A 13,706-nucleotide genomic window follows, 5' to 3' on the forward strand; every position below is an offset into this window, starting at 1 on the left:
TTTATTTGTCTACTAACAGCCTGAAAATCATAAATGAACTGTATGTTCGTGAAGAAATTTGATATTTCATTCAATAAAGATTATCTTGAATAATGTTCATGAACAAATTTTAGTTCAACTTGAGCTTGATAAGATTTTTAATAAACAAGCTCAATAAATAAATAAACTTGAATGTTTACACTCGTAACCATCAACACTTATTTGCACCATCAGTTTATCATCACACAACACACCAATCTAAAGTTAACAAGGAAAATTATCTGAAGTAAATGCCACCCAAATGACTACTTACACTAATTACAAACTATTGTCAAAGAGAAGGGCAGTAAACTTGTAGAACTTTAAGCACAACTCATGTTCATAAAGGAAATATACAAAACAATCATACACCATTTTTTGTACATTGTTGCAACACTTTTAGGCCAGTGTATGTCTGAAAGTGCAACTATAGAGCTAATATACATGCATTCTCTATTTTCAAACAAACAAACTCTAAACAAATACATTTCTCTTCCATTGTGGTACATTTTCAGGAAAAACATTTACAATTATGATAAAAGGATATTTTGACTAACTCGCTTAGTCTATCTTGATCTATCCTACTGAGATATGATTTCTAGTTCTGCCCACCATAGCGGCGACAGTCTTGGATAAGCTTCTTCAGGTGTAATCGATGTAATCACTCTTAGGCGTTCCGCAACCTCGGTCATTGTTGGTGTCTTCTCAGGGGAAACATTTATGCAGGATCGTATCACATCTGCGAGTTCAGTGATATGTTTGATGCCAACAGCCGTGAGAGTCCGGTCCACCATGTCCATGAGGGGTCTTTTCCCATTCAAGTAGCTTGAAGCCCAGAGCACAAGTAGACCATCATCCTCTGAAAAAGGAAGCCTTCCAGAAATGATTTCCAGTAGAACAATTCCGAACTTGTAGACAATGTTCTGTTTTGAGACTTCATATGCTAGCTCTGCTTCTTTTTCTTCGTTCCAAAATTCAAGATCAGAAATCTTTGCTGCACAATCTTCGGTAAGATAGATGGACGACGAGCTCAAATTTCGAATGACTAGAGGAGGATTCAGCTGTTCCATGTGCTGTAGGCAATACGTGATTCCCATGATTACCCGTAGACGAGCGGTCCAGTCTAGTTGCTCTGCCTCTTTGACTGCAAATTGTTTGAATGTCATACAAAACTTTCCAAAGGTTTATATGGAGAAAAGAAGTTCTCTCTAAATTACAGCATTTTAAAATTCCTAAAACTCAACTCTGCTGTGAATTCAAATACTTCCTCTATACTCCTGATTTCTTATTGATCTACCGAAATGATAAAAAGAAATTGATCGCAATTTATCGAATTTGACTATTGCTCTCTGTGATTGTAATTTATGGATTTAGAGTATCTATCTTATAATGATAACTAAAACTGGCAAATATTGATACTCACTGTGCAAATGCTCAAAGAGTGTCCCATTTGAAGCATACTCAAACACCATCATCCTAGTGAAAGGCTTTTCTTCTTCACAATAACCGACGAGGTTCATGAAGTTCTTGTGATTAACTTTCGACAATGTATCGATCTGAAAATAAGACAATTTCAATTGATCTAGACTCACCACCAACTAACTGTCCACTGGAAAGTAAGAAGACAGGGTACCTTATTCCTAAAGTTTACTTCATAACATTCCTTCCAATCTTCCGCGGAAGTGATAGCAGTTGTCACGGCTATTTCAACTCCACTCGAAAGTGTTCCTTTGCACAACGTGCAATTAGATGAAGAATCAATTATGTTGCTGAATTGTTCACATGCTGTTTCAAGCTCCGAACGTTTCAGAGAAGGTACACCTGCCATCAACAAATATGATAATGAATAAAAATGACAACTACAAAATCGATATAATGTAAAAATAAACATGCCTGTAACAAATGCCTTCTGCAATTGCCCGCTTAATCCAGTTGTCCATGGCATCACAGTGGCAGACTTGTTTGCACGATAACATAGAAAATATAAACCAGCCATGGAAATGAACACTATTGCTCCAACAATCACCAGAAAAACAATCAAGTATTTTTGGGTCGATTTATGGTCTGTTGAATCTGAGGTTGGAGGAGATGCAGGCCGAAGACTGTTTCTGTCGACATCATTTGACGGCCTTGTAGGTGATGACACTGGTGATGGTGATGGAGATGGAGATGGAGATGGAGATGGATGAGATGACTGTGTCTGGGAAATGTCATTTGCTCGGACACCGTCCGAAAGAAGCCTCCTGATAGTTGCATTTTCAACGTTCCTACTAAAGATAAAAAAGACTTAGCAAAAAAATCAATGTATAAAGTCTGAATCAAAATATAACAATCTTTGAGAAACAAAACTCAGTTTTATTTTCAATCTAATCTTGCTCCTTGAGCAAAAATTAATGGCAGAAGCAAGTATGTCTGAAGCTTGAGCGTGTTAGCATTTCAAGGAGAATGTCTACTTCAAACTTGTAAGGATATTTAATGCAAGAACACTCATCAAACCAAAGTAATGAAAGAATGCTAAATAGTTGAAGATATAAACATTCTTTAAAATAAATTCTTTTTTTAGCCCATTGTCAACTTCTCAACTTTCCTATTAATTGTCCAAATTAATAGTAAAATGACACAACTCATTCAATATTCTAGTGAATAAGCATGCGACACGGCATATTTTAGTGTTTGAATATTTAACCTACAGTTTAGGGATTCTGTTAACTCATAATTATGATAATTAACTCCAAGTATAATGTGGCATGTCGACCCATTAGAATGTGCCATGTTAGCCATGTAGCTACACGATTGGACAATGAATAAATCCTGCTATATTAGTCAAAACATGTAAAGTGTAAGCTAGATTTATCCTATCCATAACCCAACAATTAAATGGAAACCTTCAAAGTCACAAAATCCAAAGTAATTAAGAAGATAAACCTAGCAAAATATGAAGTGATTAGTTACCAACATTGTTACGGTATATTAACTATTTCGGAATGAAAAAAAAAATCAAAAGATGAAATGCTAAAGAGCTAATTCATCATTTAAGCTGCAAAGATTCTTTTTGCTACCCAATATACAGAACTAATTCTATAATTGAGCAATTACCTCGTAACTTGTCTATTTGAAGAGACCAGCACTTCATCAATTTCCGTCTCCATAAGCATGCTGCCTTCAGACAGGTAACAAGACAATGCATTGCTTCCGAGGAAACTGTAAGTTACCAAGATAATGATCACAAATCTGCTATCTGGAAACCAAAATCTATGATAAATTAGATTGACTCTTGTACTTACATAATTTGTAGGGATGAAATTTTGACAAGTTCAGAAGGTAGTGGTCCATTAAAATTATTATGACTCAAGTCCAACAATTCCAAATTCTTTAATCTCCCAATCTCCACAGGAATCAACCCATACAAGGAATTATTATGTAAAATGCTACAGAAAAAAGAGATGAGTAAGGATAATATTCGAAAAGAATAATTGAGAAGCAATGCCTTCACTTCTTATTAGGAAGGCTATGCATCAATAATTGCAAATTTTTATGAAGTGAAATACTCCCACTGTCCCGCATTAGAATAGTGATATTGGTTAGAAAGAACAAAAAGTTACTAGAAAGACCAACCAAGTTTTAAATGCAGCATGAATAATTCAACTGTTCGGCACAGTTCATTATGGCATGGAGAAAAAACCATTGCTGGTTATCCATATATGTGCCTTGAATAGCAGGCACTCGTTAAGTTATTCCCCTGAGTAATTTAAAGAATGTTGTATATTACCACACTTGCTAAAGTTATTTCCATGAATATCATTAAGGATGTAGTATCAATAAACTATGCTATTAGATATTTTATATTTTACAATTTATTATGATATAATGAATTAGATGTTTATCTAGCTCACTTATGTCGAAGTGACTACCTAATAACTAACTACTATATCTGTTGCAAAGTTGATACAAGTATGTTTTTCCTTCAATTTTTTTGTTAGCAAGGATGGTATTCTTCTCAAGAAACAGATTACCTTTCAAGAGCTTTCATATCTCTTAGTATTTTAAGCTTGCACGTGCTTTTCTTGATCTATACTTTCTCATATCAGCATAAAACACTGAGCTATTCCATAATGCATTTCTCAAGTGTTTCTCCAGATTATATTCATCCTTTTTTGTCATTTCAAAATCCTTTGTTTTGAGACCAAACAAGTTCATCCAATAGAGTTGTGATGCCTAATCTTATAGAGCATACAGTGTTGTTTGTTAAACATAATCAATTACAAAATCTTAATTCTACACAGAACATTGTTTAACTAATTAAATTTGAATTCATAAAACTTTATTAGATGGCTAGAACTTTCTGGGAATTTCTATGAAAAGATCCACAGTTTCGATTATTCTCTAACGAACAATTTTTAGTTTTCACAAGGTAAAGAAGAGCTGTAAGAATTACATGATCACAAAAACATAACTAGAAGATAAATAATCAATTAAAGATGATGACCTACTTAAGTTTGATCACAAAACATAGAGTTTACTACAAATACTTTTCCCTTCTGCAAAATTCTTACATTGCTCTGACATGGGTGAGCATTCCAATTTCAGGTGCGAGTGTCCCTTTAAGATGGAGATCTCTCAGTTTCCTGCAGCAATGACAACTTTAGAATTGGAAGTGTTAATGAAATAAGATCATTGCACTTCAACTTCAAAAAGTCATTTCATTGGCATTATCTAGATTGTTAGTCTACAACTGCCTAAATGCATGGATATAGAAAAATTCTCAATGCAGTATATTTTTTACTTCCAATTTCTAATTGGTGCTTCTTCACATATAAAATTAAAGATGGGAAAAGTAGCATATTTTAAAGTTGTTATTAGTAGTTAAAGAACATTAGGGATTTACACCCTTGGTAGTCTTCTCTACATATAATTGCTTCTTCAATAAGGACATTGTGGATCAAGGCATGCTTGACATCCAACTAGTGAAGTGACTACTAAGAACTAAAGCAATCTTAGCTAGTAGGTAAAAGTTCGCTAAGATTGGTGGCTAGTGAACCTGTAAATCTCTCAGAGGAAGGCAGAACATGCAAGTAAAAAATGACGCAGAAGCAGACGTGACAAACGTGCCCTGTGCAATGCAAGCAAGCAAAAACCGGAAACATAGAGAATGGAAGGAGGCAATGTGTGAGTGTTGCACATGAAGGTGGTTCTGTTCTACTGCTTTGCACAGAAGGAGGCAGCGTGCATGAGCGCTATAGGCACAAGGTGATGAGGAGCCCACGAGAACCATAATTGTGTCCTATGCACACAAGCAAGCAGAGATAATCATGCCTTGTGTGCTGGAACAGCAATTAAGCTAAATAGACATTGGGCAAATGAGTATCACGATGATTAAGATAGAAAGTACTAGGGTTGTATACCTTTGTTAGTTCCTTCTCCATATACTTCCTATTTATCAATGTAAAATTACACTGCAAATCTTGTATAATATAAATTACCTTTGTTGTTTCCCTCTCCATGTTTACAATTTGTTTCCAAACACAAGCAATAAAAAGTAATTTTCTTCTTTGGCAAAAAATATCAATGACTTACAAAACCACGACCTCTCCATCATCAGAGCACTCCACGCCAAACCACAAGCAAGGATCATGGGCGCCTTCATCCCAATTTGATAAAGCACCATAAGGATCAGCCTCTATCCTCCCTTTAAACGCCAGGAGAGCTATCCCTGTATATAAATTACAAATCATTACGCATAGACTCTCTCAAGAATCAACGAACACAAGAAAGGTACCTTCTTGATTGAGAGAAGCGCAGAGCCGTGCCGACGAAACCCACAACAAGACGGAGATCACACACAACATCCAAACCTCCATCTTCAGCAATAAAATCGGCTTCTTTTCCTCCACTTCTCACCCAAAGCAGCCAACCCTATCCGACTCTTGCGACTAGATTGCAAGAATCAAGAACAAACTTACCGACCTCAAGCCAAAAGGTTGCACCTTTCCGTCCAGCTTCTACACGGATTTCGAAACACAAAGTTCTGGTGGAAACAAGCAAGCAAACGAGGTGCAAAGGGAAGGCTTTTCGAGGCAAACGAAAGTGGGTGGCGACTGGGCACGCGGAAATGGAAGACGAAAGTTAGAGGCGACGTTGAAGTGTTCCTTTTGGGATCGTTCACAAGAGGTTTGATTTGTTCGCCTCTCAGCGACAACTCTTATGCTTTGCTTTTGGCTGCTTTCTCGATCGATGAGTTATTCGTAGAAAATTATAGGCAAGTTCTAGGAAGTGACGAGAGAAAGCAGAGACTAGACGCAGTCAAACAGTGGATGACTTGTTTAACGCTACTATGCCGTCAGGTATATATCTTACTTCGTTTACTTTTATCTGATTTTTTTTTATATAATTTTGTTAAAAAGTTGACTTTTCACTACTTGTTTAATATTTTATTTTATTTTTTTAAAGATTGTTATTTGGAAGGTTTGATCCAATTTTTTTAATTTACATCGAATATTCAAACTGATGACTTAAAATTTTTTCATTGATCATCATGTTAAATCGGAAGGCGCTCGTGGTGATCTATTTAGACGATCTACTTTCTTAAGCTTGTTATTCATCGGAGGAAAAATCTCCTGCAGTGCGTTGCAATTGAATCTCAACTCTAAGATGTTTGAGATTCATGACGTAGGAGTAACACATGAGGAATGAAATTTAAACGGATCATAACTTTTGATTTGGATATTTGAACGAGACACGGTCGATTTCTAATCGAAGCTCTTTCAGAGAGCTTTATTCAGTACTGGGTGAAATCCATACTGACCCACTTTCTGACCCATCAGATATTATTTAATACCTTTTTAGAAATTCCAAACATATTTTTTTACTATTTATAGTAATTTTTTATTTTTAAAATTTTAGGGTAGTTTTGACTTTTTCAAGTTAGGATTTGGTTTAAGGTTTATTTATACGTATATTTAGCTGCTTTTGAATAACTTTTGATTATTGAATAAAATTTTCTTTTTTGACAAGACCTTAGAGACGGCGCCGTCGTGACTTCTCTTCGTTTTGTCGTGGCTTCTCTTCGTTTTTCCAACTTCTCGTGCTTGTTTTCTCTACAATTCTCCTTTAATCTTCCGCCTTCAAAATAATCACAATTCTGTCAGCATCAATCGACGTTGAAGGTCTAACAACTGCACCATAACTCCGAGGGCAACTTTCCTTAACCCATGAACCATAAGCAAACAACTATAGCCCATGAAGGTAAGCTTCACCAACCAAACACATGCAATCATAAGAAGAGCAAATGATCTTTAAGTTTCATTGCAATTTATAAATAGTACCCAAGACATGGATATGAAGTTTATCAAGGAAAACATCAAAACAACAAGAGTAATTACTGAAATTATCTTATTCAATCTAGCTAAAACACATGTTAAGAGGCTCTAACAACCCACTAATCAACTAAAATGTCAAAATAAATCTTGAACTTATAACATCTTCAACAAGTTGAATCCTGAATGACTAGCTGGTAGAAGTACCAAACACCATCTAGCATTATGAAGAATAGTTGAGTTGTTCGATCGCTGGAGGACTAGCAAGAAGCCATAAGTCAATTGTGAAGATCCTTTTGGTGCCTCCTTTTAGTTGTCGACGAGCTATTCCTTCCCTCAACAAGGCAAAATGGCTCCTCTTCTTTCCTAATTGTGTTCTTCGAAATGGTTAGGAGGCCTTCACAAGCTTTAGGAGGTGCTCCACCATAAGCCTTGCAGATGTAGTGCTCAAAATTGTCATAGTCCTACAATAAGAATAAGCAGAGCAATCAATAATATGTCAACCATAACAAACTCCAAGAATCGAAAACTGCATTAAAGTATACAGTTGATGATATAATAAGTGATTGATAGAGAAAATTAAGTACTAAAAATGTAATCCCGCAGTTGAACTTTGTATGATTATGATTTACTTAATCTTCTGCTCAAATGGTCCTGCCTTAAGGGAGTTAAAAATCACATTTTTAAGGAAAGTATCTGCATGCTTACAGGGTTTGTAAGTATAGCATGAACAGAGCAAATGCAAGATGAAGTTAAATTGGTAATATCATTCTAACTGTCATTTTACTGAAATTTAAATAAATCTTATATTGTTGTATGCATTTCATGGTGCAGGATATTTGAACTAATGGCACCAACAATTTGATGCAGGAAAAACTAATATATAGTCCATTGTTTCTGAATTTAGCAGACAAACCTCATAAAGTGGCTTTCCATTAACTACTACCCAAGGCACGTAAAGGTGAGGGGGCTGAAGTGCATCTGTCTTTGCTTTATATTGTAGTTCAAGCTGCAGAAAAAGTTTCATCTATCAAAACTTGTTTTATGCAAAAGCAAACATAGTTTTATCCATCTTATTGTGATATGCCACTTTCCGTTCCAAACACGCAGGAAATAATCAGTAACTAAAGAGAAAAGTATCAGTTGATCATATCCAATGCTGAAGAATCAGCAAGAGAGTACATGTTCAGAATTAAGTGAATATTGCAAGCAAATTTGCTCGTGAATGTATAACTAAAGCAAATCTTTGGATTTTTTATTTAGTGGAGGAAATATACACCTTCTAAGAAACTCTACATCAGTCTTGAATGTATCAATAATTCTTGTATGCATTTTCATTAACATAACAATTGTACCAAATGAACTATCTTGTTACACTAGTACAGGAGTAGAATGCACAACTATGGAATAATGTAACTTATTATTTACCTATATGAGAGTGTTTTCCTATTTTTTTAGTTATCATGAAGAAGCCAACTTAAGAAATTAGTTATCTCTCTTCATTCTTTCTTCCTTTACACTCTTTTATTAATGTGTTGATTGATCTGAGGTCGAAAAGATGTCACTTGTGTGCACTATCAACTAACTTTGGAGCTTTACTAATTGAGGTCAAAGGTATCACTGGCTTTATGCGCCATCATCAAAAACTTCATTATTGCTGTGTCTAAACTCTGCTTGAGAATTTCTCTAGAACATAGATAATATCCAGCTAGAGGAAGAATGACAGAGATATTAGTATTTTAAGATCATGGTTATGTCTAGTGACCTATTAATTCCCATGTAATGCCTAGATAACATATCGAATGCAATATTTCTTTCCCTAAATTCTATCGTTTAAGAGGTTCCATAGTTAATAATTCGTAGCAAACTACAACTTCTTAAAAGAGAGTGTTGAAGATTTACTTATAAATAGAGGTAGAAGGGATTACTTCAGTATTAATGTCAACCCAAAAATCTTTATTTCTATGTTCCGACTTACTGTTTTCCTAAATGGCATCTCTTTCACCTTATTATGAAATATAATCCATTCTCTTGGTTTCTACAAACATACATCAATTCCATATTATACCGAAACATATAATTGGAGATTCTCTTCGACTAATAACATCTTCAATTATGAGTCAACTGACACTAAGGTATGATACTAATCATCGGTAGAAAGATTAAGTTGCATTAGGTACATTCCTTTACTGCTGAAACTGAAAATTCAGTGTTTGGACAAGCTTTGAAATGAGATCTGATTAGAAGAGACATATTTCGAAATGGTGAGATGATACGAATTGCAAGATTGTCGGTAAGCATTCTGTGTTTTGCTATACAAACACAAGAAATGATTATAAACGATTATAATGAGAATCATGGTGAAACCAACCTTGATCCCATATCCACTATTGTAGCAATCAATGACAGCTTTTGAGTTGAAACCTGTCTTCTGGAAACAAGCTTCCCAGTTCGTATATCGACCATCTTTTACCGAGTGCTCAATGCAGTAAATGAAACTGAAATGTTCTAGCTGCACAATGTTTTGATGTCATTAGGAACAGTAGCATTCAGGACAATCTCAAGGTAAAGAGAGAACTCAGACAAAACTAGTTGAAAATGTATGGGGTTCCTAAACAATTCATGTTGCCTTTGTTATCTTTAAACACCAAAAAAAGGATATTCACCACTTGTGATCGATCAAAACTACATATATTGAAGAATAAGAAAATAACTAAGAGTAGCATGTTAGAAATTGGTTTTCATTACCACACTGGGTGAGATTCTTATAGCACATGCTTCAATAGTGTTCAGTAGGCACTCATATTGGCCATGCTGCAAGAAGGGATAGCAAACAAATAAGGGTACCAAATCGAATAATCCACTTTAAGAGACAATAAATTAAAAACTATTAGACATTTCCTTAGGAAACTTATTGAGTTAGAATATCAGTAGTTAAGTTGAAGAATAGGACTTAGCATTTCACTAGGCCCTTCAAGAACAGAGTATTGTAATTTTCATACAACATGAATAACATTATCCTTAGATTGTAAAATAAGGCACTCGATGAGGATTAAAAGAGATTTAGGCATCTACTTAATTCTGTAAGAGCATGGAACATCGATCCTCCAACAAGAAGATAATTGTAACTACAAGAGTGAGAGCGTGGACCTGGCAGGAGATGGAACCGTTGGAATCGAGCCTGGCATTGCCGTAGGGGACGAGCTCGAGGTCGACGGCAGAGATTAAGCCGCTGGCGAACAAATTTGGAAGGCGATTGACGATGAAGTTGGAGCAGAAGGGGCACAGCGCCTCGTAGTACACCGACAATGGGACCTTCCTAGATGCGACAGCCGCGACGAGCGAGGCGAAGAGGAGGACGGAGAGGCGTAAAAAAGCCATCTTGGGATGCGTCTGCGCCTGCGTCTAGCTGTAGCTTCTTTTACTTTCCTGTATGTAAAAGTTACAAGGCATCTTGTCTCTTTGCTTTCCATTTACTCTGTTGTCTTTTTGTGTTTCTTTTTACCTTTTTTCATCATCTTGTCCCCTATTCCCCTTCCTAAACGGGTTAATCACGTTCACTGCACGAATCTAATGGCAGTATGGACGCTGACGACGCCTTCCAATGGATTCCTTTTTGGGTATAAGAATCCAGGTTTTTGCCAACGCAGCCGCGTCGAGTGGCCAAACGGAAGATGAAGCTGGTGAAGAATCCGTGTTTGCGTTTGACGGCTCTCCGCCGCCGCCACGCCGCCTCCTCTTCCACCGCCGCCGCTCCCACCGACGTCGATTGCGATGGTGGCGTAGGCACCCGGAGCGACGTGAAGCACCTCTTAACTGAGAAACCCTCCCACAATGCCTCACTTCGCCACCTTAACTACCAACTCCGTTCCCTGCTCGGCTCCGCCTCTCCCGGCAAGCCTCTCCGCCGCCTTGTCGATCCTCCGCGGCATGCTTTCCCCCGACTCCACTTCCCCGCCTGACGCCGCCACTCGGTCGATCGTTTTCTCCGGCCTGGCCAAGCGAAGCCAGCCCCTGAACGAGGAGTCCCTCGCCCTCCTCGTTGAGATGGCCAAGATGGGATTTTTCCCGCCCGACGCCATCCTGTTCACTCAGTTCATCAACAAGCTGTGCCGCGGCGGCGCCACCTCCGGGGCCTGGGATTTCTTCCACGCGGTAAAGGATGCTGGCGGCTCCATCGAGGCCCCTGTGTGCGACGCCCTCTTGACTGGCCTCGCTGCAATTCGAGACTTCGCAAGGATGAATCTTCTGTTTTCGGAGATGAAAGGCTTGGGCGTGCGCCCCAGCGTAGTCACCTTCGGTATACTCATCAATCACCTCTGCAAATCCGGTCGCCTCGACGATGCACTGAACGTGCTCGACGCAATGTCAAGCCCAGATTTGGGGGTGTCCCCTGACACAATCATTTTTAGCATTCTCATCGATGGGCTCTGCAAGGCAGGAAGGCTTCAGGATGGTCTCTCCTTGCTTGATAGGATGAAATCAAGCCATGCTTGTGATCCTGACACTGTGACTTACAACAGCTTGATCGATGCCTTCTGCAAGGCTGCAGAGTTGGACATGGCTCATGAATTGCTTACCAGGATGGAGAAGGAAAGGGTGGCTGTCGATGTGGTTACGCTGAATACCTTTGTAAATGGAATGTGCAGGCATGGGATGATCGGAAGTGCCCTCGATTTCTTTCGAAAAAAAAGGTCGAGTGGCCGGAAGTTAAAGGCAATGCTATCACCTATAACATCCTGATTGGTGCTTTTCTTCATTCCAACAATGTAGGAAGGGCGACGGCATTATTTGATGAGATGATCAAGGAAGGGGTTTCCCCTGATTCTACGACATACTTCACTCTCATCTCTGGGTTGACTCAAATTGGTAAACTGGATGATGCTTATTCGATTGTGTCGTTGATGAGAAAGAATGGTTTTCGAGTAGACATAAAGAGCTATAACACTTTGATCAGTGGGTTTTGCAAGAAGAAGAGGTTGGATAAGGCATTGGAGATACACGACGAAATGTGCAAGGCAGGGATTAAGCCTGATATCTTCACATACACTTCTTTGATTGATGCTTTCTGCAAGGCTGGTGATTTTTCGAAGGCTGATAAATTCCTCAGCGAAATGGTCGATGATGGATGCAAACCTAATGTTGTCACTTATGGAACTCTGATCAATGGTTACTGCAAAGCTGGTGATCTTGACCAGGCCATGAAGATCTTCAGGAGCATGGATGTGTCAGTGGTGCCGGCCAACACTGTTATTTATAACATCCTCATTGATTCTTATTGTAAGAATCAAAAAGTTGATGCCGCAATAGACCTCTTCGACGAGATGCAGGAACAAGATATATTGCCCGACGCCATGACCTACACCTCCATTTTCAAGGGTCTTAAGGACCATAACATGTCTGATAAAGCCTTCGAGCTTATGGACAAGATGAGTTCGCATGGATGCAAACCAAACTATGTGACAATGCATGTTCTTACAGGATGGTTAACTGCGATCGGTGAGACAGAGAGACTGAGACTATTTGTGCAACGGACGACATCTTCTGATATCGAACGACTCGGGCAATCCTGATGTTTAATCTTATAGATGTTCTTATTTAATTTTGAGTTGTATCATACGTGAACAAATGAGACGAGCGATTTGTGGAATCCGTTCCTATATTAAGCTAGCTTTGGCAAAACGTGAGGGATCATTGATCTTGGCTAAGGTGACACTATCAATGTTGATATTAATTACTTGAGGTGAATGAGGTTAGACTTAATCATAGCCAATGCTCTTAGTTTTATATTTTTTTGGGTGAAAATTAAAATGACAACCTTGATTATTTGAATAGTTAAAAGGACATTCTTTTTTTTAAAAAAAAATAGTCAAAGGATATTCAATCATATTTTTTATATAAAAAATATCTTTTTCATAATTACTATAATGTGTTAAAATATATATAAAATACTTTTAAATCAAAAAATATTTTATCAAGTGGGTTGATCAAAATCACTTCAACTATATTTAAAACATCATAAAATTAATGACGGCTATAATATATTTAATATTTTTGAAGATTTTATTTTTTAGAATTATTTTTATCTTTTATATTTTTAGATTTGGACTCCATTTAAGATTTTGAGTCGATTAAGATTTTCTTCATATTACAAGTGCCTATGTCTTATAATGTTTATTAGAGGTCAATAAATGGTAGGTAAAAGGAAGCATGGGAGCGATTGATGTTATGAACATAAATAAGGGATTCAATTTAAATTTTAGACCCTTAACAAACACAGTGAAACATGTTCAACCAGAATCAATTATTTGTGGTACCATAACTTGCTGGAGATTGTCCAAGTAGCCTCGATATCGCTCCCGAGGCATAGCTGAG

General features: G+C 37.4%; 2 protein-coding genes and 1 pseudogene across 4 annotated transcripts; 1 reads left to right on the forward strand and 2 right to left on the reverse strand.

Annotated features, from left to right (window-relative positions):
- Positions 1-355: 355 nt before the first annotated feature.
- On the reverse strand, positions 356-6,165 carry LOC141811852 (protein MALE DISCOVERER 2-like). 3 transcript variants are annotated; one of them, XM_074699920.1, is made up of 9 exons: positions 5,795-6,165; positions 5,593-5,728; positions 4,572-4,643; positions 3,303-3,446; positions 3,115-3,219; positions 1,912-2,285; positions 1,652-1,839; positions 1,442-1,574; positions 356-1,162 (listed from the first exon to the last, which is right to left on the reverse strand). In XM_074699920.1, exons 1-9 carry the CDS (start codon positions 5,874-5,876, stop codon positions 600-602), a joined length of 1,797 nt encoding a protein of 598 aa, XP_074556021.1. In that variant the 5' UTR covers positions 5,877-6,165; the 3' UTR covers positions 356-599. The 3 variants fall into 3 exon arrangements, with proteins under 3 accessions (XP_074556021.1, XP_074556020.1, XP_074556018.1); XM_074699919.1 differs by having other exon boundaries at positions 1,912-2,288; XM_074699917.1 differs by having other exon boundaries at positions 1,652-2,288.
- A 1,366-nt stretch (positions 6,166-7,531) lies between these two features.
- Positions 7,532-10,712, reverse strand: LOC141811931 (gamma-interferon-responsive lysosomal thiol protein-like). Its single transcript, XM_074700016.1, has 5 exons — positions 10,482-10,712; positions 10,080-10,145; positions 9,703-9,843; positions 8,248-8,340; positions 7,532-7,795 (listed from the first exon to the last, which is right to left on the reverse strand). Exons 1-5 carry the CDS (start codon positions 10,710-10,712, stop codon positions 7,610-7,612), a joined length of 717 nt encoding a protein of 238 aa, XP_074556117.1. The 3' UTR covers positions 7,532-7,609.
- Positions 10,713-10,998: 286 nt separating this feature from the next.
- Positions 10,999-13,087, forward strand: LOC141848473 (uncharacterized; annotated as a pseudogene).
- The last annotated feature ends 619 nt before the right edge of the window (positions 13,088-13,706 follow it).

Source organism: Curcuma longa, chromosome 17 (genome assembly GCF_044706935.1).
Source record: "Curcuma longa cultivar G26 ecotype Majalengka, Jawa Barat chromosome 17, ITB_CL_G26_1.1, whole genome shotgun sequence".
NCBI classification, from domain to species: domain Eukaryota; kingdom Viridiplantae; phylum Streptophyta; class Magnoliopsida; order Zingiberales; family Zingiberaceae; genus Curcuma; species Curcuma longa.